The sequence below is a fragment of the Phacochoerus africanus genome, chromosome 11 (assembly GCF_016906955.1).
Source record: "Phacochoerus africanus isolate WHEZ1 chromosome 11, ROS_Pafr_v1, whole genome shotgun sequence".
Classification (NCBI taxonomy): Eukaryota; Metazoa; Chordata; class Mammalia; order Artiodactyla; family Suidae; genus Phacochoerus; species Phacochoerus africanus.
In genome coordinates, this window is record NC_062554.1 from 75,078,240 (window position 1) to 75,102,893 (window position 24,654).

General features: G+C 35.1%; 1 protein-coding gene and 1 long non-coding RNA gene across 3 annotated transcripts in view; one reads left to right on the plus strand and one right to left on the minus strand.

Moving 5' to 3' along the window:
• The window catches only part of DYNC1I1 (dynein cytoplasmic 1 intermediate chain 1), a 353,847-nt gene extending 345,705 nt beyond the window's left edge, over nucleotides 1-8,142 (plus strand). For both annotated transcript variants that reach the window (XM_047752950.1, XM_047752951.1), the window contains one exon: nucleotides 7,198-8,142. In XM_047752950.1, the coding sequence (XP_047608906.1) occupies nucleotides 7,198-7,308 (111 nt within the window). In that variant the 3' untranslated portion in view covers nucleotides 7,309-8,142. The remainder of the gene's footprint in view (nucleotides 1-7,197) is intronic.
• On the minus strand, nucleotides 5,670-23,384 carry LOC125111125 (uncharacterized). Its single transcript, XR_007130835.1, has 3 exons — nucleotides 23,050-23,384; nucleotides 15,409-15,524; nucleotides 5,670-5,949 (listed from the first exon to the last, which is right to left on the minus strand). It is a non-coding gene; the product is annotated as an uncharacterized LOC125111125 (long non-coding RNA).
• Nucleotides 23,385-24,654: the final 1,270 nt, after the last annotated feature.

The following is a 24,654-nucleotide window of genomic DNA, read 5'->3' on the forward strand; positions in this document are numbered from 1 at the left end:
ACAATTCTGTTTAAAATCATGTCAAAAATATAAAATACCAAGAGTTGCCTGGTGGTCTAGTAGTAGGATATGCCACTTTCACCACTGCAGTCCAGGTTCAATCCCTGGTCTGGGAACCAAAATCTCATATCAAGCCCCTGTGTGCCTTGGCATATATATGTGTGTGTGTATAAAATATATTTTTATATTTATATATACAGACATATGTATAAATTTGTAACAAATATATATTATAAATAAAATACATAAATTATGATTATATATTACATTTATATACTATATAATGTTTACAAATGTTAATAGTTATGCTTATGTTAATATTTGTTTACAAATGTTAATATCTATATATTATGTTTACATAACATTATAACACACACGCATATATAAAATACCTAGATATACACTTAACCAAGGAGGTAAAAAACCTATATGCTGAAAACTATAAAACACTGGTAAGGGAAATTGAAGATGATTCAAAGAAATGGATTGGATTAGAAGATTTAATGTTGTTAAAATGGCCATACTACAAATTTAATGCACTCTATCAAAATACCCATGACTTTTTTTTTACAGAACTAGAATAAATAATCCTAAAATTTTTATGGAACCATACAAGACCCCTAATTGCCAAAGCAATTCTGAGGAAAAAGAACAAAGCTAAAGGTATAACCCTCCTAGACTTTAGAAACCACTACAGAGCTATGGTAACCAAAACAATGTGGTATTGGCACAAAAACAGACATAGAGATCAATGGAACAGAATAGAGAGCCCAGAAGTAAACCCACAGTGGTCAGTCTTTGTCCAAGGAGGCAAAAATATACAATGGAAAAAAAACAGTCTCTTCAACAAGTGGTGCTGGGAAAGCTGGACAGCTGTGTGTAAATCAGTGGAACTAGAATACACCCTCACACCATATATAAATTCAAAATGGTTTAAAGAATTAAATATGAGACATGACACCATAAAACTCCTAGAAGACAACACAGGCGAAACATTTTCTGACATAAATCATAGCCATGTTTTCTTAGTTTAGTCCCTCAAAGCAAAAGAAATAAAAGAAATAAACAGGACCTCATCAAACTTATAAGCTTTTATATAGCAAAGGAAACCATAACAAAAAAGGACACCTATGGCATGGGAGAAAATATTTGATGCAACTGAAAAGGGGTTATTATCCAAAATATACAAATAGCTCTCATACAATTCAGTTTCAAAAAACCAAACAACCTCATTGAAAAATGGGCAGAAGACCTAAATAGACATTTACCCAAAGATGACATGCAGATAGATGGCCAACAGGTACATGAAAAATATGCTCAACATCACTAATTACTAGAGAAATGCAAATCAAAATCACAATGAAGTACTACCTTACACTGGTCAGAATGGCCATCAAAAAGTCTACAAATAATAAATGCTGGAGAGGGTTTGGTAAAAAGGGAAAACTTGTACACTGGTGGTGGGAATGTAAATTGGTGCGGCCACTATGAAAGACAGTTTGGAGTTTCTTTAAAAAAACTAAAAACAGAGTTACCATGTGATCCAGCAATCCTACTCCTGGGCATATATCTGGCAAAGATTCATAACTCTAATTCAAAAAGCACATGCAGCCCAATGTTCATAGCAGTGCTATAAATAGCCAAGACATGGAAGCAAACCAATGGGGGCCCATCAACAGATGATTGGATTAAGATGTAGTATATATTATGCAATTGATCATTACTGAGCCATAAAAAGAAATGAAATACTGCCATTTTCAGCAACATGGATGGACCTAGAGAAAGTAATGCCCAACTAAAATCAGAGAAATACAGATACTATATATCACTTATATGTGGACTCTAAAAAAATGATACAAATGAATATATATAATTACAAATATACAAAATACACAAAACAGATTCACAAACATAGAAAACAAACTTATGGTTACCACAGGGGGAAAATGGGAGGAGGGGTACATTAGGAATATGGGATTAACAGAGAAAATATATATAAAATAGATAAGCAACAAAGATTTACTATGTAATACAGGGAACTATATTCAATATTTTCTAATAGCCTATAATGGAAAATATGAGAAAAATGATATATACACTTACATGTAAACGTAATATGTATAATTGAATCATTTTGCTGTATACCTGAAACAAAATATTTTAACTCAACTATATTAAAATTAAAAAAAACTTCAAAGATTTTGGTGAAACTTATTTAAACTTAACTTCTGAATTTAATGTTTTATTAATGAAAAATATTAAAATTGTTACTCTGATTTCTTTAACAAGTAAAATGATAATTATTACCATATTAATAACAACATACACAGAAATTCATTGAATTTCTATACACTAACAATGAAAGATCAAAAAGAAATTGAGGAAATGATCCCATTTACCATTGAATCAAAAAGAAAATAAATGGGAATATACCTACCTAAGAATGTAAAAGACTTGTACTCTGAAAACTACAAGACACTGATGAAAGAAACTGAAGACAATACAAAGAGATAGAAAGATAAACCATGTTCTTGGACTGGAAGAATAAATATTGTTAAAATGACTGTACTACCCAAGGTAATCTACACATTCAGTACAATCCCTATCAAATTAACAATGGCAGTTTTTTACAGAACTAGAACAAAAAAATTAACTTGTATGGAAACAAAAGACTCCAAATAGCCAAAGCAATCCTGAGAAAGAAAAATGGAGATGGAGAAATCAGGCTCCCTGATTTCAGACTATACTACAAAGCTACAGTTATCAAAACAGTATGGTACTGAAACAAAAGTAGACTATAGATCAATGGAACAGGATAGAAAGCTCAGAAATAAACCTGTGCATGTATGGTCAAATAACCTGTGACAAAGGGGGCAAGAATGTACAATGGAGAAAATACAGCCTCTTCAATACATGGTGCTGGGAAAACCAGACAGCTAAATGTAAAAGAATGAAATTAGAACATTTTCTAACACAAAATAAACTCAAAATAGAGTAAAGACCTAAATTAAGACTGGATACTATAAAACTCCTAGGGGAAAACATAGGCAGAATACTCTTTGACATAAATTACAGCAATTAACTATATCTGTCTCCTAGAATAATGGAAATAAGAACAGAAATAAATAAATGGGACATAATTAAAAGCTTTTTCACAGCAAAGGAAACCATAAAACAAAAAGACATACTAAAGAATGGGAGAAAATATTTTCAAACAATGCAACCGACAAGGGATTAATTTCTAAAATATACAAGTAGCTAATATAGCTCAATATCAAAAAAACAAACAACCCAAGCCAAAAATGTGCAGAAGATCTAAATACACATTTCTGAAAAGATACACAGATGGCCAACAGGCACATGGAAAGATGCTCAGTATCACTAATTATTAGAGAAATGCAAATCAAAACCATAACAGGGTATTACCTTACCCAAGTCAGAATGGCCATCATCAAAAAGTCTACAACTAATAAATTATTTGTAGGGTGTGGAGAAAGGAAACCCCCCTACACTGTTGGTGAGAATGTAAATTGGTGTAGCCAGTATGAAAAACAGTTTGGAGGTTAGTTAAAAAACTAAAAATAGAAGTTCCTGGAGTTCCCATTGTTGCCATGAGCTGTGGTGTAGGTTGCAGACGCGGCTCAGATCCCACGTTGCTGTGGCTCTGGTGTAGGCCAGTGGCTACAGCTCCGATTCGACCCCTAGCCCGGGAACCTCCATATGCCGTGGGAGCGGCCCAAAGAAATAGCAAAAAGACAAAAAAATAAATAAATTAAAAAAATATATAAAAATAAAAATAAAAGTAGAAGTTCCCATTGTGGCTCAGAGCTAATGAACCCAACTAGCATCCATGAGGATGTGGGTTCGATCCATGGCCTTGCTTAGTGGGTTAAGGATCTGGCAGTGCTGTGAGCTGTGGTGTAGGTTGCAGATATGGCTCAGGTCCAGCATTGCTATGGTGTAGGCTGGCAGCCACAGCAGATTCGACCCCTAGCCTGGGAACTTTTCATTTGCCACATGTGGCCCTAAAAAAAAAAAGAAAGAAAAGAACTAAAAATAGAGATACGATGTGATCCAGCAATCCCCACTCCTGGGCATCTATGCAGAGAAAACCGTAATTCAAAAAGGTACATGCACCCCAGTGTTCCTGGCAGCACCATTTACAATAGCCAAGACATGGAAGCAACCTAAATGTCCACTGACGGATGAATGGATAAAGAAGATGTGGTCCATATATACAATGGAATATATTACCTAGTCATAAAGAAGAATGAAATGCTAGAGTTCCCATCGTGGCTCAGTGGTTAACGAATCTGACTAGGAACCATGAGGTTGTGGGTTTGATCCCTGACCTTGCTCAGTGGGTTACGGATCTGGCATTGCCGTAAGCTGTGGTGTAGGTTACAGACATGGCTCAGATCCCGAGTTGCTGTGGCTCCGGCGAAGGCAAAAAGACAAAAAAAAAAAAAGAAATACTGCCATTTACAGCAACATTAATGGACCTAGAGACTATTGCACTTATTGAAGTAAGACAAATCCCTATAATAGTCCTATGTGGGCATCTAAAAAATAAAAAATGAACTTATTTCCAAAATAGACCCAGAGACATAGAAAATAAACTTATGCTTACCAAAGGGGAAGACGGGGAGGGATAAATTAAGAGTTTTGTATTAATGTACACACACTACTATATGTAAAATAGATAACCAACAAGGATCTATTATATAGCATAAGGAGCTATAGTCAATATTTTGTAATAACACATAAGGGAAAAGAATCTGAAAAAGAATATATGTGCTCTAAACCAGAACATTGTAAATCACACCTAAATAAAATACTTTGATTAACAAAGGAATATTGAGATTTCAGAAAATTCATTTTTGGAAAGTTAGATGTGCAAGTATATATGTCACAATGATACTTAATTCTGTTCCAGACTGTATCTGGACATATACTAAAACCTTAATGTTTCATAATCTTTTTTGAAATTATAGTTGATTTACAGTGTTCTATTTCTGCTGCACAACAAAGTGACCCAGTCATACATATATACATTCTTTTTCTATCTTCCATCATGTTCTACCACAAGAGATTGAACATGGTTCCCTGTGCTGTACCAATAATAGATAACAGTGTTGTTTTTAGGAGCCAAACCCTTAGAGTGTATAACTTTTATTAGTTAGACCTGCTTTTTCCCAATATTTAATGTTATATGCAGTTATGAGGTATTTTAATTTGATTCTCACCTTATATGAAAAAAAGTTATAAATGTGTTATCATGATTGGCTTTTGTCTCTTCTTGGGCTTTTGTGGTTCTTTTTTGGGAAGATTTGGTCAGTAAATGGAGAAGAGACAAGAAATAATGGACCTACTCTTTCATATAAATGTGTTGCCAACCCATTGCTGCTCCTGCTTTTGATTAGCTCTTTTGTATAATTGATTTTGAGGACTTCATTTCCCCAGTATAGTAGTTTCTAAAGTTGGAGAGAAAAATGAATAGTAGTGGAACAGAGAAAAGAGCTCAAAATTAGAGAAAATGAACTGAGCAAAGGGGTAACAGTGCCATTTAAGACTATTGTTGACTTGTGTCATTGTCTAAAAAAGAATTTGGATGCACTTCACTAACTAGGGAAGTATTTAAACATTCAGAACTAAATGAGAATTTATGCATTTCTCAACATCAGAAATTCAGTAACTAGGGAAGTATCTAAGCATTCAGAACTACATGAGAATTTATGCATTTCTCAACATCAGACATAAGCAAGTAAGAAGTACCAAAATAAATCATTTTAAAAAAACTTACCCCACCTGTATATCATTTCCAGAATTATATCCTGGAAACATTTAACCTCAAGACCAGACCGTTAATTGAAGGATATACTTTGTAGGATGATGTTGCCACTTCCTAGTAAGCTGTCTTGGGTAGACGGTATCTGAGAATATCATCCACTGTAATAAAAATTTAAAGAGAATCTAATCATTTGGCTTTATATTGTAAGCAGTCTTTCAGCTGTAAACGTGATCACAAAGTTTAGATTTGTTTACTTTTTTATTTTTGAAAATGTATGTTGATTGCAACAAATGTGTGCCATTAATGCTTATGGAATGTATGGATAGCATGTGGAGAACTAGTATTTGTTGATGGTTTACATCGTCTTATACGGTAATCCTCCAAGAAAATGTCTGCTCCACAGTTTAAATAAATTTTATCCTGTGTGAACACCATTCAAACTTCTACTTGATCCTGTTTCTCATCTTCAAATATTTTTTTTATTCCAAACACTTGTATGATATCTTTAAACAATTCATTTTTGAATGCTATGTAGAGAAATCATTATCCTTTACATCAGCTAACAAAAATTCATACATGCAGTTTGTGTCAGGTGGAGTTAATTTTCTCCTCACCGAATTCTGCACAGAAGATATTATGTGGGAAATTTTATAAATTCTCCTTTTCAGTGATTCATTATAGCATACTGGGTAAAGATGTAAATACTGGAACCAGAAGACATGGGCACTGATAGTTTTGCAAGCTTGGCAAAATGATTTAATCTTTCTGTGTCTCAGTTTCTTCTGTAAAATGGAAATACTAACATTATCCTACATAGGACTGCTGTTAAGAATGAGTAAAATACATGTAGAATATGTAATGCAGAACTCTTAGTTACTATTATTATTATTCATAGGCACCATCATATAGAAAAGCCAGAGCTTCATATCACAGTAGTAAGATTTCTTCGTATGTGTAATTTATACTCTTGTCATGTATATTGGCATATTAGCAGCCCTTTTTTGAAAAGGAATCAATAGCATTGACTTATTAAGACAATATCATGGTTATTTAAAAATTCCTAATAAAGCAGTTTTTATTTGTCGTGCTCACTGTAAGTCTGGTCTTCTTAGGATGAAGTTTCATCACTGAAAGTGCTTTAACATAGCTGCTGTATTAATGGTACAGTTCACATAAGTTTTTAATATTTTCTGAATCCCATGAGTGATTTTGCTTCTGAGAATGACATTATTCTCCTGAATTGTCAGTTTAAGAGCAATACTTCAGTGATCTGATTCAAGGACGACTGTCTGGTACTCTTTACATTCCAGGGGAAATGTCTGTTTCAGGAGCAACAGTCATATGGGCTTCAGTTTTCAGACGTAAAAGAGATGTTGTTCACCATCTTCCTTTAATTTGCTTTGCAGCTCGCAGTTCCCCACAATGATGAGTGGACCCGATTTGCCAGGACCCTCGTGGAGATCCGCGCCAACAGAGCTGATAGCGAGGAGGAAGGCACTGTTGAGTTAACCGCCTAGTGGAAATGAACTGCCCCCACCTTGACCTTCTCAAACTCGGCCTCTGCAGTCGTCAAGTCCACTTGTATTCAGTGTCCATTCAGTATCAGTATTGCCATGACCTTGGGGTGCCATGTTGTACCTGCTTTGCTCTAAGTATTCCAAATGTATCCCACCCTACTGTCCACTGACCTGAAATTCACCAGACCATTTCTACCTTTATATTTCTGTCTCAAAAATGGGGGTGGGGGTGGAGCCTTTATGGGTTTAGTTGTTGCCTTTTAACTACTTAGTAGCTGTATTTAATAGCTGGAAACCTCTGGTTAAATTTGTGCTTACACGCACTTCTGGCATAGTCCTATTAAATCCATATGAAGCCAGATATGATTAGGTGCAGATGTGGTGTACTTCATGATATGGGACAGGGCCAAAGACTTGAGATGTGGTGTTTTACATGGTGGTGACTCACATTATGAATGGATTTACTAGAAGAACATTGCTGCTCCTTATTTATTGTGGTGTGCTGCATGGAACATATTTATTTGAAAGCATTAAAATAAACGATCCTAGAGCATGTGCATAATGAGAGGACCGCATTGTCTCTCTGTTGCTGTTGAGGTTACATTAAGTTCCAAATAACAATTACAGTATGCCAGTTCCACTGAGGACATGAAATCTTTAGAGGTTTGTTGCAATGAATGGAATGAATTTTAATGCCTATTACTTCCAGGTACTTTAACAATATTTCAAATATAGTTGACCATTGATACTTGTCATTCAAGCTAACCCACTGTGACAAAAGTCTGTGGTTCCTAAATATGATACCAGTATTACCAATAAAATGTTCCAAATCAAGTCTGCACCAGTGTGGATAAATCCTTTGCTTGGGAAAAGCCTGATTAAAATTCTGCTGTGGCCAGGGGGTAGGAGAGATATATTAGGGCCATGTTAAAGACTGATAATGAATTTACAGGCAGGCAGCCTAGCTGGACTTAAACCAAGACTGGTTTTATTTTTATTAAGGAACGTGTGTGGTATTTATGGAAAGCTCTTTCTTGTCTTTACCAAAGCCACTTTTACCCAAGATTGTCTCAAACACTGGAGTAAGAAGAACAGGTTTAAATGAACAAGTATCACATATCTAACATATTTCATTATTTTAAAATTTATACCCGAAAATTATGTTTATTACTATTGGACTAGGAAATGTCTATAAACAACTTTACAGGACTTTTTTCTTTTTTTTTTTCTCAAAAAGTCATTTCATGCCTAGAGAGAATTAAAATAAATAGTGGTTGAGTCATGAAAAACATTTGAAGGTAGTCTTTGGCTTTTTAGGAAGAGAATTTCCATGGTGCTTTGTTGGGAGGGATTCTCTGACCTGAGAGATTTTTATTTTTGAAATAACGACATGCTTTTCTGTAAGTGCCGTATGGTATGTTAATACTGAAACTCTTTGTCAGTTAAATTTGTAAAGATAAACTATGAGTGTCCAAAATAGGTATAAAAGCAATCCAATGAAAAGTACTGGGGGAAAAGTTTCTCAAACATGTGCTAAAGGATCTAAGAACAAATCAGCCTCCCGTGAGTCACTTACAGACCAAACTCTAAATGCTTCAGTGAGTGAAGACTATGAAAAGTGCCAAAGCCAGAGTCACTTGTAGCAGGCACATGAAGAATTACAAGCGGTTACGTGTGTGTATAACCCACTATAGTAGCTAGTCTCCAAGATGGTCTCTCACTTCTTGTGTTGTCCCATCATGAATGTGGGATGGCCTTGTATAAATAAAGACTATGGGGGAAATGATGCTATGTGGGGTTCAGGACAAGGTTATAAGAAGACTTATAGCTTCCTTCTGGGTCTCTTGGCACACTCCCTCTAAATCCCCAAGCCATTGTGCAAGTACAACTTACCCTGAGATTCCTAGGCTGTACAAATGCCTAAGCTCATCATAGAGTAGCCATGCAGATATATAGATAGCCAGCCAGCCCACAGCCATTCAGGCTGTCCCAGCTAGAACGTGGTAGCCATGAAAATTTGCCTCTACTAGACCTCTTATTGCAAAGACGGTAATTGACTGACAGCTCCAGCTGCTTTGCTCTGAAAACTCCATCACCTGGTTTGACCAAGGCCATGCTTCCCACAGGCTGCTTCCAGACAAAACTGAGCATGGCAGGGATAGTAAGGCAGGCCTGTTGCTGGGAGATGGAAGATTTCTCTGAGATGTTAACTGTCTCAAGGACTTCCTGTAAGCATGGCTAAAACTTTCTTGGAAACCTACTAAGTCTAAGACTAATCTACCTTCTTTCCTTTCTACCTTGCTTTTTCCCTTCCTCCCTGACCCCCTACCCTCAACCTCACCTTCTCTCCTCCTTCCTCCCTTTCTACCTTTCCTCCCTCCCTCCCTCTTTCTTAGGGTCAGATCAATATCACACTGATGACTCTCTCAGCATAACGTGGCTGAGGCCATGCTGAGCCTGATCAGGGAGTAATGAGACTACACCAAAACAGTTATAAGAATTAGCATGTGCCATTAGAGGCCAGAGAGCACTGGGGTTGGATTTTGAGGAGTTTGATTAAGAAGGCCAGAATCTAAGACCAGATAGGTAAGAATTCATTGACTTTGAGGCCCTTTTTGGGGCTATGTGATTTTATACTGTGGCAAGGACATAGTATGGCAGGGCATAGGGTTGCTGTTACAGTGGCCCTCAGAAGTCTGAAAAAGCTGTAGCCTACATTTAATAAAATGAAAATGTCTGAGTTGCCCTGACTGATAGTACAAATAGGAATAAAGAGGAGGAGGGTAGTAAACATGTAAGAATGGATATATTGTGAGCCCAGAAGACATATCCTAGCGTTAGCCTGGTGCCCCGAGAGTATACACGCTTCACCAAAGCCATTAGTAGCAATGAGCTAGTGAGAGAGGCAAAAGCACCTCTAGCTATTTTAGTGGCGGTCTCTGTTATAGGTGAGAACTTATAGGAGAGACAGTCACAGAGAAGAACTTTTTAATATCTATAGAAATGACGAGACCTCGAAGTAACAGTGGCCAGGCAGAGGCTGTTAACCACCGAAGCCAGGAAGTCACATTTACTGTAATGGTCAGTCTAGGTACCCACTACTCCATTTCATCGAATTTGTCCTTATATAATACAACACTGTCTTAATTGTTACAGCTTTTACTGTGTCTTAAAATCAGGTAGCATTAGGTACTCCAACTTTGTTATTCATTGTGAAACATCGTTTCAGCTTTTCTAGGCCTTTTGGCTTTCCACATGAATTTTACAATCATGAATTTTTAATTTAATTAGTCAATTTATTTTTTGCTTTTTAGGGCTGCACTGGTGGCATATGGGAGTTCCCAAGCTAGAGTTTGAATAGGAGTTGCAACTGATGGCCTATACCACAGCCACAGCAACACCAGATCTGAGCCGCCTCTGCAACCTACACCACAGCTCACGCAACACCAGATCCCACTGAATGAGGCCTCATGGATAATAGTCAGATTTGTTTCTGCTGCACCACAATGGGACCTCCCTGAAATTCTTAAAACTGTATTGCTTGGATTTCTAATGGGATCTCATTAAACTATATATCAATACATCTTAATATACATTAATTATATATACATTAATATACATTAATATTATATACATCTTAATTTTGCATCTTCTAATATATGAACAGGGTGTATCTTTCCATTTATTGAACCTTCTTTATCTCACTCATGTTTTTAGTGTATAGGTTGTGTACCTTTTTTTTTGGATTCCTAGATATTTCAATTTTTATTCAATTATAAATGTTATTTTAAAATTTTATCTTGCAAATGATTTTGGCTAGTTTTCAGAATTAAAATTTATTTTTTGTATAATGACCTCATGTTTTAAACCTTGCTAAATATATTACTCCTAGTAGAATCTGTAGTCCCATTGGTGATTATGTACATAATCATGCTATCTTTACTTCATTCTTTCCAAGCTTTTTAATTTTATGCCCTACAGCACTAGCTTGAACTTTCAGCTTAATGTTATATTGAAGAAATGAGAGCAGACATCCTTATTTCTTTCCTGATTTTAGTATCAAATAGTTTCAGTGTTTCATCAGATGAAGGAAATTCCATTTCTGTTTTTAGATTGTTAAGAAGCCTTATCATTAACAGGTGCTTCTGTTCTGCATCCGTTGATATGGTCATAATTTTTTAAATTTATTCTGCTAATGTAGTGAATCATTCTGGCTGATTATTTTGAATATTAATCCAACCTTGCCATTCTAGATTAAACCACATTTGGTCAAAAGAGATTATCCTTTTAATATATTGCTAGATTGTGTTTGCTAATAATTTTAAAATAATTTTTCCATAATTGTTCCTTAGGGAATCTGACCTGTATTTTCTATACTTGTAATAGTTTTGTCAGGTTTTAGTAGCATGATTATGCTCCTACGATGAGCTGAGAAGTGTTCCAACCTCTTCTATTTTGTGGAAGAGTGTCATATTTGCACTACTTCTTCCTTTAATGTGTAGTAGAATTCACTAGTGAAATCATCCAGTCCTGAAGTTTTATTGGTGGGCAGGTTTTTGGAAATAAATTTATTTAATAGAATTGGACTCTTCAGATTTTCTGTGTGGGTTTTTTTTTTTCCTTTTTTGGTTTTATCTTGGTAAGTTGTATATTTCAAGAAATGTGTCCATTTCATCTAAGTTGTTGAATTTATTAACATAAGGTTGTTCATATTATCCCCCATTAGCTCTTTGTAAATATAGAATCATGGTGATGTCTCCTTTTCAATTATGGATGTATTGGTAATTTGTCTTTTTTTAAACAGTATGGTCAGTTATCAGTATCACTCATTGTTCAAAGAGCCAGCTTTTGAGTTGTTGATTTTCGATATTGCTTGTCCACTTTTTCTTCTTTCTATTTTGGATTGAATTTGCTTTTCTTTTTTCTTATTTCCTAAAGTAGAAGCGTAGATCATTGGTTGTAAAACACTGCTTTTCTTCTAATTTAGACCTTTAAAGTTATAAAAATCCCTGAAAGTACTGCCTTTACTGTGTCCCACAAATTTTGAAATGTTATGTTTTCATTATCATTCTGTTCAAAATATTTTCTAATTTCCGTTGTGATGTTATTTGACTCATGTGTTTCTTTTAGAAGTGTGTTTAATTTCCAAATATTTGGAAAACTTTGCAGATATCTTTATTTTCATTTCTAGTTTGATTCTGCTTGGTAAGAAAACACACATAGTAAGAAATACTCTGTATTTCAAATCCTTTGAAATTTATTAAGATTTATTTTATGGCCTAGGATATGGTGCAGCTTGGTCAGTGTTCTACGTGCACTTAAAAAGAATGTTAGGTTTGTAGTTTTAAAAACGTCAAACTGATAAAACTGGCTGAGACTATTGTTTCAGCCTTTTATAATCTTACATTATTTTCTATATGTTCTATCAGTTACCAAGAAGGGGATATTAAAATATCCAGTTATGGCTGTGAATTTGTCTATTTGTCTTTTAGTTCTCTTGATTTTTATTTAGGCATTTTGAAGCTCTGTCACTAAATTCATAACTATTTAGTTTATTATATCTTCTTGCTAAACTATTTTATTATTATGAAATTTCCCACTAGTGTTTTTTCATTTCAGCCTGAAGGGCTCCCTTTAGCATTTGTTGTAGGGCAGGTTCTGCTAGTGACAAACTTTCAGCTTTTGCTTATCTGGGAATGTCTTAATTTCTCCATCATCTTTGAAGAATAATTTTGTCAGAAGTTAAATTTTTCACTGACAATTTTCTTTTCTCAGCAGTTTGAATATCTCATCCTACTGCCTTTTGGCCTCTATGTACCCAGAAATGATATTAGCTACTTATCTTACTTTAGGATCCCTTGTATATGATGAGTTGCTTGTTTCTTGTATTTTTAAAATGCCTTCATCAGCCTTGATAGTTTGATCATAATGTGTTTAGGTGTGGATTTCTTAAAAGTTTTTCCCACTTGGATTTCTTGAATGTATAAATTAATATTTTTCATCAAATTTGTGAGATTTTTAGCCATTATATCTTCTGGTATTCTTTCTGCTCTTTCTCTGTCTTCTCTCCTTTTGGAACTCCCATTGTGTGTGTGCTGGCACGCATGGAGGAGTCCTACAGGCTCTGTTAAATTTTCTTTCTAGTTTTTCCTTTGTGTTCTTCAAACTGCATAATTTCAACTGATTCTTCATGTTTTCCTATTCCTTCTTCTGTCTATTCAAATCTGCTTTTGTGCTCCCCCAGTGAAATTTTCATTTCAGTTATTATGTTTTTTGACTTCAAAATTTCTACTTGGCTTGTGTTTGTAACTTATATCTACTGTTATTTTCCATTTGGTGAGACATCATTTTAATATTTTCCTTCAGTTCTTTAGACATAGTTTTCTTTAATTCATTGAATATACTTGTAATAGCTAGTTTAAAGTCTTCAAGTAGAAAACCAATATAGGGCTTTCCTGGATACAGTTTGTACTGATTTTTTTTCCTGTGTACATGGCATAATTTATTTCTTTGCATGTGTACCATTTTTGTTGTTGAAAGCTTAATATTGTAATATATCTAGTAATTGTAATATTATAATGTGAAACTCTGGAAATCAGATTTTTCTTTCCTCCCCAGGACTGTTGTTGCTGCTTATTGTAATTGTTGTTTATTTATCAGATTTTCTGACCTAATTCTGTGTAGTCTATTCTGTGTTATGTGTAGCCCCTGCAGTCTCTGTTAGTTTGATGTTTAGCTAATGATTGGACAGAGATTTCCTTAAATGCCTGGTGCTAAAAAAAAACTATTCTAGTCTGTGCTGAAGGACTCTTTAAGTGTCTGTGTGTTGAAGTGCAGCTTTATCTCTTAGCCAGAAAGTTTAGAATTCTGCAATAGCCTTCACTTCCTGTTTTTGTAGAACTTCAATGTCAGCAGGAGGTGAGATCTTATAGCCTTTTCCGGGGTTTTCTGAGCATGTGCTGAGTTCTCTGTTTGTCCAGATTCCCAGGCATATGCCAGAACTATTCATAGCCCTCAAATATCTCATTCCCTAGCCTGTCCTCTCTAGTTTTTGGTTACTCTATTGTCTTAACTGTTATTTATTAGCTCAGACAATGCAACTAAGATATTAGCCTATGAATGTTTTTGACAAATGCCCTCCCAGGAAGCAGCCTTAGCACTACACCAGTTCCAAGTTAGGTGCAATATAGACAAGCATTTTGTCAGGACAGGTCAGAACAAATAATTAGAATTCTTTGTGAATGAAATACTTTCTGCTTCCTCTAGTACCAGGAATGTGAGCTATTATTTTCAGAGCTACTGCTGGATTAGAAAATGGGGGATGGGAATAGGGTAACTTAAAATGACACAAAGTTCATGATTCTTTCAGAAAATCAGCATTTTTCTTTGGTGAATCCTTTAATTGCTGCAAGTATTTGGTTCATTTCCAGAGTTCAAGAACAATACTTCATTTTGACAGTTTCAGCTTTTTTTTTAATTGATTTTCTGGAGGGGCAAAATTTGGAGTTTATTACTTTACCATTTTGGCTTATGTCATTCCCACTCTTTTTTAATCTGTTTAAGTCTTTATATTTGGAGTGTGTTTCTTATAAACAGCTTAAAGTTGGATCCTTCTATTTTTTAAAAATCCAGCCCAACAGTCTCTGCTGTTTAATTAGAGGATTTAGTCCACATACTGTTAATGTAATTTTTGGCATGGTTGATCTTTTTGTATTGGTAATTGTTTCCTTTAGTCAAATTCATTCTTTGTTCTTCTGTTATATCTCGTCTGCCTTCTTTTTGATGGATCAAATCAATCTTAGTATTGTACTAAATTTCATCTGTTGACCGCTCTTATTTTTAGTGATTTGATAAAAATGCAATATGCATGTTTAACTAATAGCAGACTACCTTCAAATGATGTTATGCCACTTCTCACACACAGATACACATATGTATGTAAATAAAATAACTATTTACTGTCTCTTTTCTTTGTTCACTTGTCATGTATTTACTATAAATTCCACAATACACTCTTATTTTTGCTTCAGTGAATAGTCTTTTATGGATTAAAATATTTATAAAATAAATATAATTGTAAAAGGTTTTAAAACTACTTACCTTCACATTTTTCTTTTCTGGTTCTCATTATTTCTTTTTGAAGATCTGGGCTTTCCATTTAGTGCCATTTCTTTTCAGCCAATGAAAATTCTTTTGGCATATCCAGTAGTAAGATTCTGCAAGAGAATAATTTTTTTCATTTTTTGTGTATCCACATATGTCTTTATTTTGCCTTCTTTTATGAAGCTTTTTTTAATGGATTATAGAATTCCAATCTAACAGTTTTTCCTTCTTTAAACATGTTTTCTAAAATTATAGCTAAGATATCTTTGCCTAATCCAAGGTCACAAAGATTTTCCCTTATGTTTTCTTATGAAATATTTATAGTTTTAACTCTTATATTTATGCGAATGATCCATCTTGAATTAATTTTGTGTATTATTTGGTTGTGCTCTAAGGTTAATTTTTACGTAAATATATATTTAATTTTCCAGCACCTTTTTTAGAAGACTATTATTTCCTCCTTTTTTAAGATTTAAAATTTTATTTTCAGATACTGTTGGTAGTATAAAGAAATGTGGTGGATTTTTATATACTGACTTTGTATCTTGTGGTGCTAAGTTCATTTACAAGTTCTAATACTTATTTTGTAAATTTCTTAGAATTTTCTATATAAACAATTAATGCATATGCAGTTAAAGACTGTTTTACTTCTTTTTCCACAATCAATGTTTTTCATTTACTTATTTTTTTCTTATTGCACTGGCTAGGACATTGAATCTTTCACATAAAGTTTAATATTAGCTCTAGTGTTTCTTTGTAATTGACATTTATGAGATTAAGTTTCTTTTTATTCTGTTTTTTTTAAAATGGGTATTAAATTTTACCAAATGCTTTTTATGAATCTAATTTAAATAATCATTTTTATATTAATTTTTTAAAAATTCATTTTTTATTTTTTAAAGTTTTATTTAGTATAGTTGAGTTACAATGTGGTGATAATTTCAGCTGCAGAATTAAGTGATTCCATTATACATGTACACACATCCATTCTCTTTTGGATTCTTTTCCCACATAGATTATCACAGACTATTTGATAGAGTTTTCTGTGCTATACAGCAGGTCCCTCTTGGCCAATCATTCCATATATCTCAGTGTGCATGTGCCAATTGCAAACCCCCAGCCCATCCCTCTCCCACCCATCTGTATCCATAAGTTTGTTTGTAACAAACTCTGAGTCTGTTTTTGTCCTGCAAATAAGTTCATTTGCATCTTTTTTTTTTAGATTCCACATGTAAGTGATATCATATGTTTGTCTTTCACTGTGTGACTAACTTTACTAAGTATGATAATCTCCAGATCCATCCATATTGCTGCAAATGGCATTATTTCATTCTTTTTTATGGGTGAGTAATATTCCATTTATATATGTGGAAGATATGGTATGTATACACACATACACACAATGAATTTTCTTTTTAATCAGTATAGTACTTTATTTTTTAGTGTTATACCTAACTTGCATTCTGGTGATAAACCCCATTTGGTCATAAGAGATGGTCCCTTTTATGTGTTGTTGGATTCAAATTGCTAAATTTTTTGGTCATTTTATTTTAGGGTTGCACCCATGGCATATGGAGGTTCCCAGGCTAGGGGTCAAATTGGAGCTGTGGCTGCCAGCCTACACTACAGCTTTACAGCAATGTGGGATCCGAGTTGCATCTGTAACTTACACCAGAGCTTATGGCAATGCTGGATCCTTAACTTGCTGACTGAGGCCAGGGATCATACCTGCATCCTCATGGATGCTAGTCAGATTCATTTCCACTGAGCCACGATGGGAACTCCCAAATTGCTAATTTTTAAAAGGATGCTTGTGTCTTTGTTTTGGGTTTTTTTGTTCTGGTTTGGTTTTTTTGCTTTATAGTGTGATTTTGATATTATGGCAATACTGCTTTCATAAAACGAGCAAGTATCCCTCATCTTCTATTTTTGCTTAGATTTTCTAGAATTGTCATTATTTCTTTCTTAAATATTTGGTATAAATCAATAATGAATGCATCTAGGCTTGGATTTTTCTTTGGGACAATTTTTTAACTGAGAATTTGATTATTTGCATAAGGATAGTCATGGTATCTCTTTCAGTGACTTTGCTATATATATCTTTCAAGAAATCCATTTCACCTATGTAGTTTAATTTATCGGCATAAATTTGTTCAGAGCACTCCCCTTTTATCACATCAATTATTATCTTTAGAATCTGTAGAGACATCTTTGCTCTAATTCCTACTACTGGTGATTTCTTTCCTTTTTTTTCCCCTGATTTATGTGGTTAGTGGTTTCCACTATTTTTTTCCTATGATTGGGAGATTTTTTTAAATTTGGTTTTATATCTTTTAATTGTCTCTTACTCTCTGCATCTCTCTGCACATGTGTCTATTTTACACAGAGGCAAACAATAAATGTCTTGCTTTGTGACCTCATTTTTTCCATATAATAATGGATCATCAGTATTTTCTGTGGTTCTACATATCATTTACATTATTATATTTAATAGCTGAGTAGTATCGCTCTATAGGTACCATTACCTGTATGTAAATATATTTAACCCACATCCTAAAAATGAATGTTTTTTATATACTTTTTATTACTCAATGAATTTTATTACATTTATAGTTGTACAACAATCATACAACCCAATTTTATACATTTCCATCCCAAACCCCCAGTGCATCCATTGGTTTCTAATTTTTTTGATACTTTTAAAGAACCATATTTTGGTCTTACTGTTTTTCTCTATTGTTTTCCTGTCTTCTATTTTATTGATTTCTGCTTTTTATTATTTTTTATCTTCTGCATCTCTGGGTTTTAATTTGCTCTTCTTTTTCTAGTTTGTTAAGGTGGAAAATAAGATAATTGTTTGTGACCTCTCATCTTTTCTAAGTATTTAATAGTATGTATCTCCCTCTAAGCAGTGTTTCAAATGCATTGTAAAATTTTTGATATGCTGTGTTCTTGTTTTCATTTAATTCAAAGTATTTTCTAATTATCCTTGTGATTTCTTCTTAGACTTATGGGTCACTTGGAAGTTTATTATTTATCCTTTAGATATGTGAGGAATTTCCAAATACTTTTAGTTCTTGTTTTCCAGTTTGATTCTGCCATGCATGGAGAACATAATACATGTGATTTCAGTCTTACTAAAAGTTTATTGAGACCTATTTTATGACCCAAATTATATATATGTGTGTATGTATGTGTGTGTGTGTATTTTTTTTTTTTTTTTTTAGTTTTGCACATGCAGCACATGAAAGTTCCCAGGCTAGGGGTTGAATTAGAGCTGCACCTGCTGGCCTACACCACAGCCACAGCAATGCAGGATCCAAGCTGCATCTGTGATTGACACCACAGCTCATGGCAACACCAGATCCTTAAACTACTAAGCAAGGCCAGGGATCAAACCCATGTCCTCAGGTATACCAGTCAGGTTCATAACCTGCTGAGCCACAGCAGGAACTCCTATATAGTTAATCTTGGTAAAATTTATTTTGTACTTAAGAAGAATATGTATTCTGTTTTTGAGTGGAGTGCTCTATAAATATGAATAAAGTCAATTATTTGATAAGTTTGTGCAAGTCTTCTGTATGCCTGTTATATCAAGAGATTTTGTTGAAATTTGGAGTTATAATTGCATATTTCTTCTATTTCTTATTTAATTCTGTTAGTTTTTGTTTCATGTATCTGAAGCACTGTTATTGAGTGCATATACACTTAGGATTTTATGTCTCTGTGATAAATTGGCCTCTTTATCCGTATGAAATGTTCCTCTTTATTCCTATTACTAGTGCTTTTTCTGAAATATATTTTGGCTGATAAGAACATAGCCTACTCTCGCTTTTTTGAAATTAATGATTACATGGTATATCTTTTTCTATCAAGTTACTTTCCATCTACCTCTGTTTTTATATTTAAAGTTAGTTTTCTTGGATAGCATATAGTTTGGCTTTACTCCCCACTGCCCCCTTGAATCTAATTTCTGCCTTTTAATTGGGGGAGTATAGGCTATTTGCATTTAATGTAATTATGAATATGGTTAGGTTTAAATATACCATCTTGCTCTTTTTTAACTCCATCTCCCCCCCCCCCTTTTCCTGTCTACTTTTGGATTTTCTTTTTTCTCTTTTTGATTTCTATTAATGCCTTACTAGCTAAATCTGTTTTTCATTTTTTAGTGTTTGCTCTAAGTGTTTACAACATACACCTACTTATTACACTTTACCTTTAGATAATAGTATACTACTTAATGTATAATAATAATAACTTTTGACAGTGTATTTTCATTTTTCTCTCTTCTTTTTTGTGCTATAATTACACATTTTACTGCTATGTATGCTATAAACTTAACAATACATCATTATTGATTTTGCTTTAAGGAGTCAATTATCCTTTAAATAAATTTAAAACAAAGAAAAAAAACTTTAAATTTATCTACTTATTTTCAATTCTGGAATTCTTCATTTATTTCTATAGATCCAAATTTCCATCTGGTATCACTTTTCCTCTATCTGTTGATTTATACTTAATATTTCTTTCAGTGCAATTCTAGCAGCACTGTGAATTATCTTAGTTTTTTTTTTTCCTTCTTATATTGCCTTTGTTTTTAAAAGTTATTTTCACTGGGTATCGATTTCTTGGTTGGTCATGTTTTTTCAATACCTTAAAGATGTTACTACTCTGTTGTTTTCTGCCTTAAGAAACCTCTTATTATCATCTTTCCCTGTAGGTATGGGATCACTTCCTCTGGCTGTTTTTACGATTTTCTATTTATCATTGGTTTTCATCATCTTCCTTATGATGTACATTTCCATAGTTTTCTTTTTTTGTATTTTTAGGGCTGAACCTGCAGCATCTGGAAGTTACCAGGCTAGGGGCTGAATCAGAGTGTAGCTGCCAGTCTAGGCTACAGCCACAGCAACACCAAATCCAAGCCTCATCTGCAACCTGTACCACAGCTCATGGCAATGCCGGCTCTTTAACCCACTGAGGACAGGGATTGAACCTGCATCCTCATGGATACTAGTTAGTTTCATTACCACTGAGCCACAATGGGGACTCCTGTAGTTTTCTTCACATTTGTTTTCCTTGGGTGCAATGAGCTTCATGAATTTGTGAGTATATAACCTTAAGTGTGGAAATATCTGAATACTATTTCTTTAAATATTTTTTCTGGGACCCCAGATATACATGTTACTATCCTATTCAACATTGTCCAAAAATTATTTTAAGAAATTTTTTCTCTTTATGCCTTATGTAAGAGAATTTCCTTTGCTGTGCCTTCAAATTCACTGATCTTCACTTCTGCATTGTCTAAATAGTCCCATTGAGTTAATTTTCCATGTTAGATATTTTAGTTTTTATTATATCCTATATATCTTCCATTTCTCTCCTTATTATATGTCTTCCCCCCCCCCCACTTCTTGACTTTATGGATTATTTATAATAGCTGTCTTAATGGCCTTGCTGCTGGTTCCAAAATTTATCATTTCTAGGTCTAGTCTATTGGTTGATTTTTCATTTTCTTATGTTTTATACTTTCCTGATAATGATTGGTCATTTTTTTTTTGTCTTTTGTCCTTTCTAGGGCCACACAAATGGCATATGGAGGTTCCCAGGCTAGGGGTCGAAGTGGAGCTGTAGATGCTGGCCTAAGCCAGAGGCACAGCAACACCAGATCCGAGCTGCATCTGTGACCTACACCACAGCTCATGGCAAAGTCAGATCATTAACCCACCGAGCAAGGCCAGGGATTGAACCCACAACCTCATGGTTCCTAATCAGATTCATTTCCACTGCACCAGGATGGGAACTCCTGATTGGTGATTTTTTTATTTTTCATTGTGGGTTGTGGGGTTTTGTTATATTGTTTAATAATATCAAATCATGATCTAACTAGCAGTTAAATGACCTGGAATCAGCTAGATCTTTGTGATGTCTGCTTTTAAGCTTTGTTAAGTGCAGAGCAACTTTTATTGTAGGACTTACTTAGCACTATTCATAATGCAACATTTTTTCTGAGGATTCTACCTGATGTTCTATGTATTATGAAATTTCCCCTCCTGCTAGTAGGAACACAAGCCCTTTTTCCCCTGTGAGCTCCAGAATTTTTTTTGTTTCTTCCTTTCTAGTGTTTTCCAAAGTCTGGTATAGTTTATTCTCACAAATGCATAGATCATTACTCAAAGATCTGGGAACTCTGAAAAACTTCAGAGCTGTCTCTAAGAGAAGATTCCTCCTGTTTGATACTTTGCCTTAGAATTCTGTCTTGGCCTCCCTGATTCCTAATATCTGTCTTTTCAAGTCAGGGAGACATATGGGTCTTGTCTGGGTTCCCCTACCCTGCACAGTGGCTGGAAACTGCCTCCAGGCAGTAAGCTGCTGTAATGGTAGGTCTCACCTTGTTTGTTTCCTTTTTCTTAGAGTTCACAGCCCTATTTTGCCTCATATTCAATGTTTTAAAGCTACTGTAACATATATTTTGCCCAGTTTTCTAGTTTACCATTCCATCATAGCCTGAAGCAGAACTCTTCCAAAGGTATAATTTTTAAGATAGAAAAAAGTAAACTAGAGTTTACTGTCTATAGAGATGAAAGCAGATTTAAATAATTATTTCAGGGTTTTGATGATAATGATTATTTTGAAATTTATCTTTAGCCAGTTTTAATAAAAGATAGTACTTATGGAGTTCCCACTGTGGCACAGTGGGTTAAGAATCTGACCACAGTGGCTCAGGATGCTGTGGAGGTGCAGGTTCAATCCCAACCCAGTGCAGTGGGTTAAAGGATCTGGCATTGCCACAGCTGTGGTGCAGGTCACAGCTGTGGCATGGATTCAGTCCCTGGCCTGGGAACTTCCCTATGCTACAGGTGCAGCCATTAGAAAGAAAAAAAAAAAGTTTCCATTGTGGCACAGTAGAAATGAATCCGACTAGGAACCATAAGGTTGCCGGTTTGATCCCTGGCCTCGCTCAGCGGGTTAAGGATTGGTGCTGCCATGAGCTGTGGTGTAGGTCACAGATGTGGCTCGGATCCTGTGCTGCTGTGGCTGTGGTGCAGGACGGCAGCTACAGCTCCGTTTTGAACCCTGGCCTGGGAACCACCATATGTCACAGGTACGGCCCTAAAAAGCAAAAAACAAATAAATAAAATAAAATAAAAATAAAAAACATAGTAGTTATCCTTTGTAACTGATGTCAAATGCCATTATAATTTTTAATAACTTAGCTAGACATGTGTGGTGTTAGGTTTAGTTATTAAGCCAATCAAGACTTTTTTTTTCTTTTTAGGGCTGCACCTGTGGCATATGGAAGCTTCCAGGCTAGGGATTGAATCAGAACTGCAGCTGTGGGCCTACACCACACCACAGCAATAGCAGATGCGAGCCACCTCTTTGACCTACATCACAGCTCATGACAACACCAGATCCTTAAGCCACTGAGTGAAGCCAGGGATCAAACCCACATTCTCATGGATACTATTTGGGTTCATAACTGCTGAGCCATAATGGAAACTCCTCAAGACACTTTCTAAATGCAGTAAAAGGAAAAAGCACCACACAATTTCACTACTCAGAGACAGTAATGATGGTTTTTCTATTTTCAGTCTCACACAGGGAAACAATTTAAAAAAGAAAGAAGTCACTTACTTCATTAGTAGTGGTCGCAAGTAACTTGAAGATCCAGGTCAAGTGTGAACTGCTTCTTCAGTTCAGCGGTGATACATACACAGCTTAGTGAGGCAGGACATAGGCTGAGACTGAAAATGTGGAGAAATCTCTGCTTTCCATATAATAAAATTCAACAAACATCGGCAATCACTTCACTTCTCTCTTCGGAAGAAAAAAAGAAGGCCTGTTTCAATCTCCATCATCCTCACTCTTTTTTTCTAATCTTACTATAAGAAAGTGTAAGCCTTTTCTAACACTGGAGCTGGCCCAAATGGAATAGGTCACCATTAAAAGCAGCTTCTTGGAGTTCCCGTCGTGGCGCAGTGGTTAACGAATCCGACTAGGAACCATGAGGTTGTGGGTTCGGTCCCTGGCCTTGCTCAGTGGGTTAAGGATCTGGCGTTGCCGTGAGCTGTGGTGTAGGCTGCAGACGCGGCTCGGATCCCGTGTTGCTGTGGCTCTGGCGTAGGCCGGTGGCTACAGCTCCGATTCAACCCCTAGCCTGGGAACCTCCACATGCCGCGGGAGCGGCCCAAGAAATAGCAACAACAACAACAACAACAACAACAAAAAAAGCAGCTTCTTACATAGAGTGGCTAATTCTCCATTAATTCTCAAATTGATAAGCATATCTCTATCCTTAGAACTTACATAGGTAAATTCTGCTTCAAAACAGAAATTCACTTTTTTTTTTGGGGCCACACCCATGGCATGCAGAAGTTTCTGGGCCAGCAGTTGAACCTGTGCCACAGCAGCAACCCAAGCTGCTTTAGAGACAATGACAGATCTTTAACCCACTGTGCCACAGATGAACTCCAAAAATTCACATTTTGAAATACATGTATTTTTTCCCTTTTGCCCAGAAGAAAATGCTGTAAATTTTTGGTGTTGGTCAGTCAATAATTTGCTTTTATTTATATAAAAATGGGGGAGGGAGAAGCAAAATGCAGTGATAGTTATCTGCCTTAAACTTTATGGATGGCAGATAACTTATTGGGACTAGAGTAAGACCTTTCCAACCATTAGTGGTGATGGAGATTTTATATCCAGAAGTAATTCTAGCAAATCCCACATTCTGTAAATTGTCTCCATTCCCTCCAGACACACTTTGAGGCCAAATACCCATAGATATTTACTTTTAACTTGGTTTTCCATTATTTCCAACTTTTGTTGAAGAAGGACATTTTCTAATTATAGCAGAGATTTTTAAGATGGTCCAATTCAGTTCACGTCATATCACATTGCACTGTAACAGTTTGTAAATTTACCTTTGCTTTTTCCACATTGCCTTCCAATTTCAAACCCGTGGGGCAAATGCTTAAGTTTACCTCAATCCTCTCTTTACTGACTTTAACAGGCTATAAAATAGTTTAAGATGAACCTCAAAAGGCTTGTCAGGATTCACCTGGTCCTCAGGCTGTGGAATCCTGAGATAGCAAATGCACTTACCATGGGAAATAATTGGTGTTCACCCTTCCCCTCCAATCTAAGTTAGGAATGATAGATCCAATACTAAACTGGGACAATAAGAAATTCTGGGCATAGACTATCATAAGAACTTCCTGTACTGAGTTTTGTTGAGAA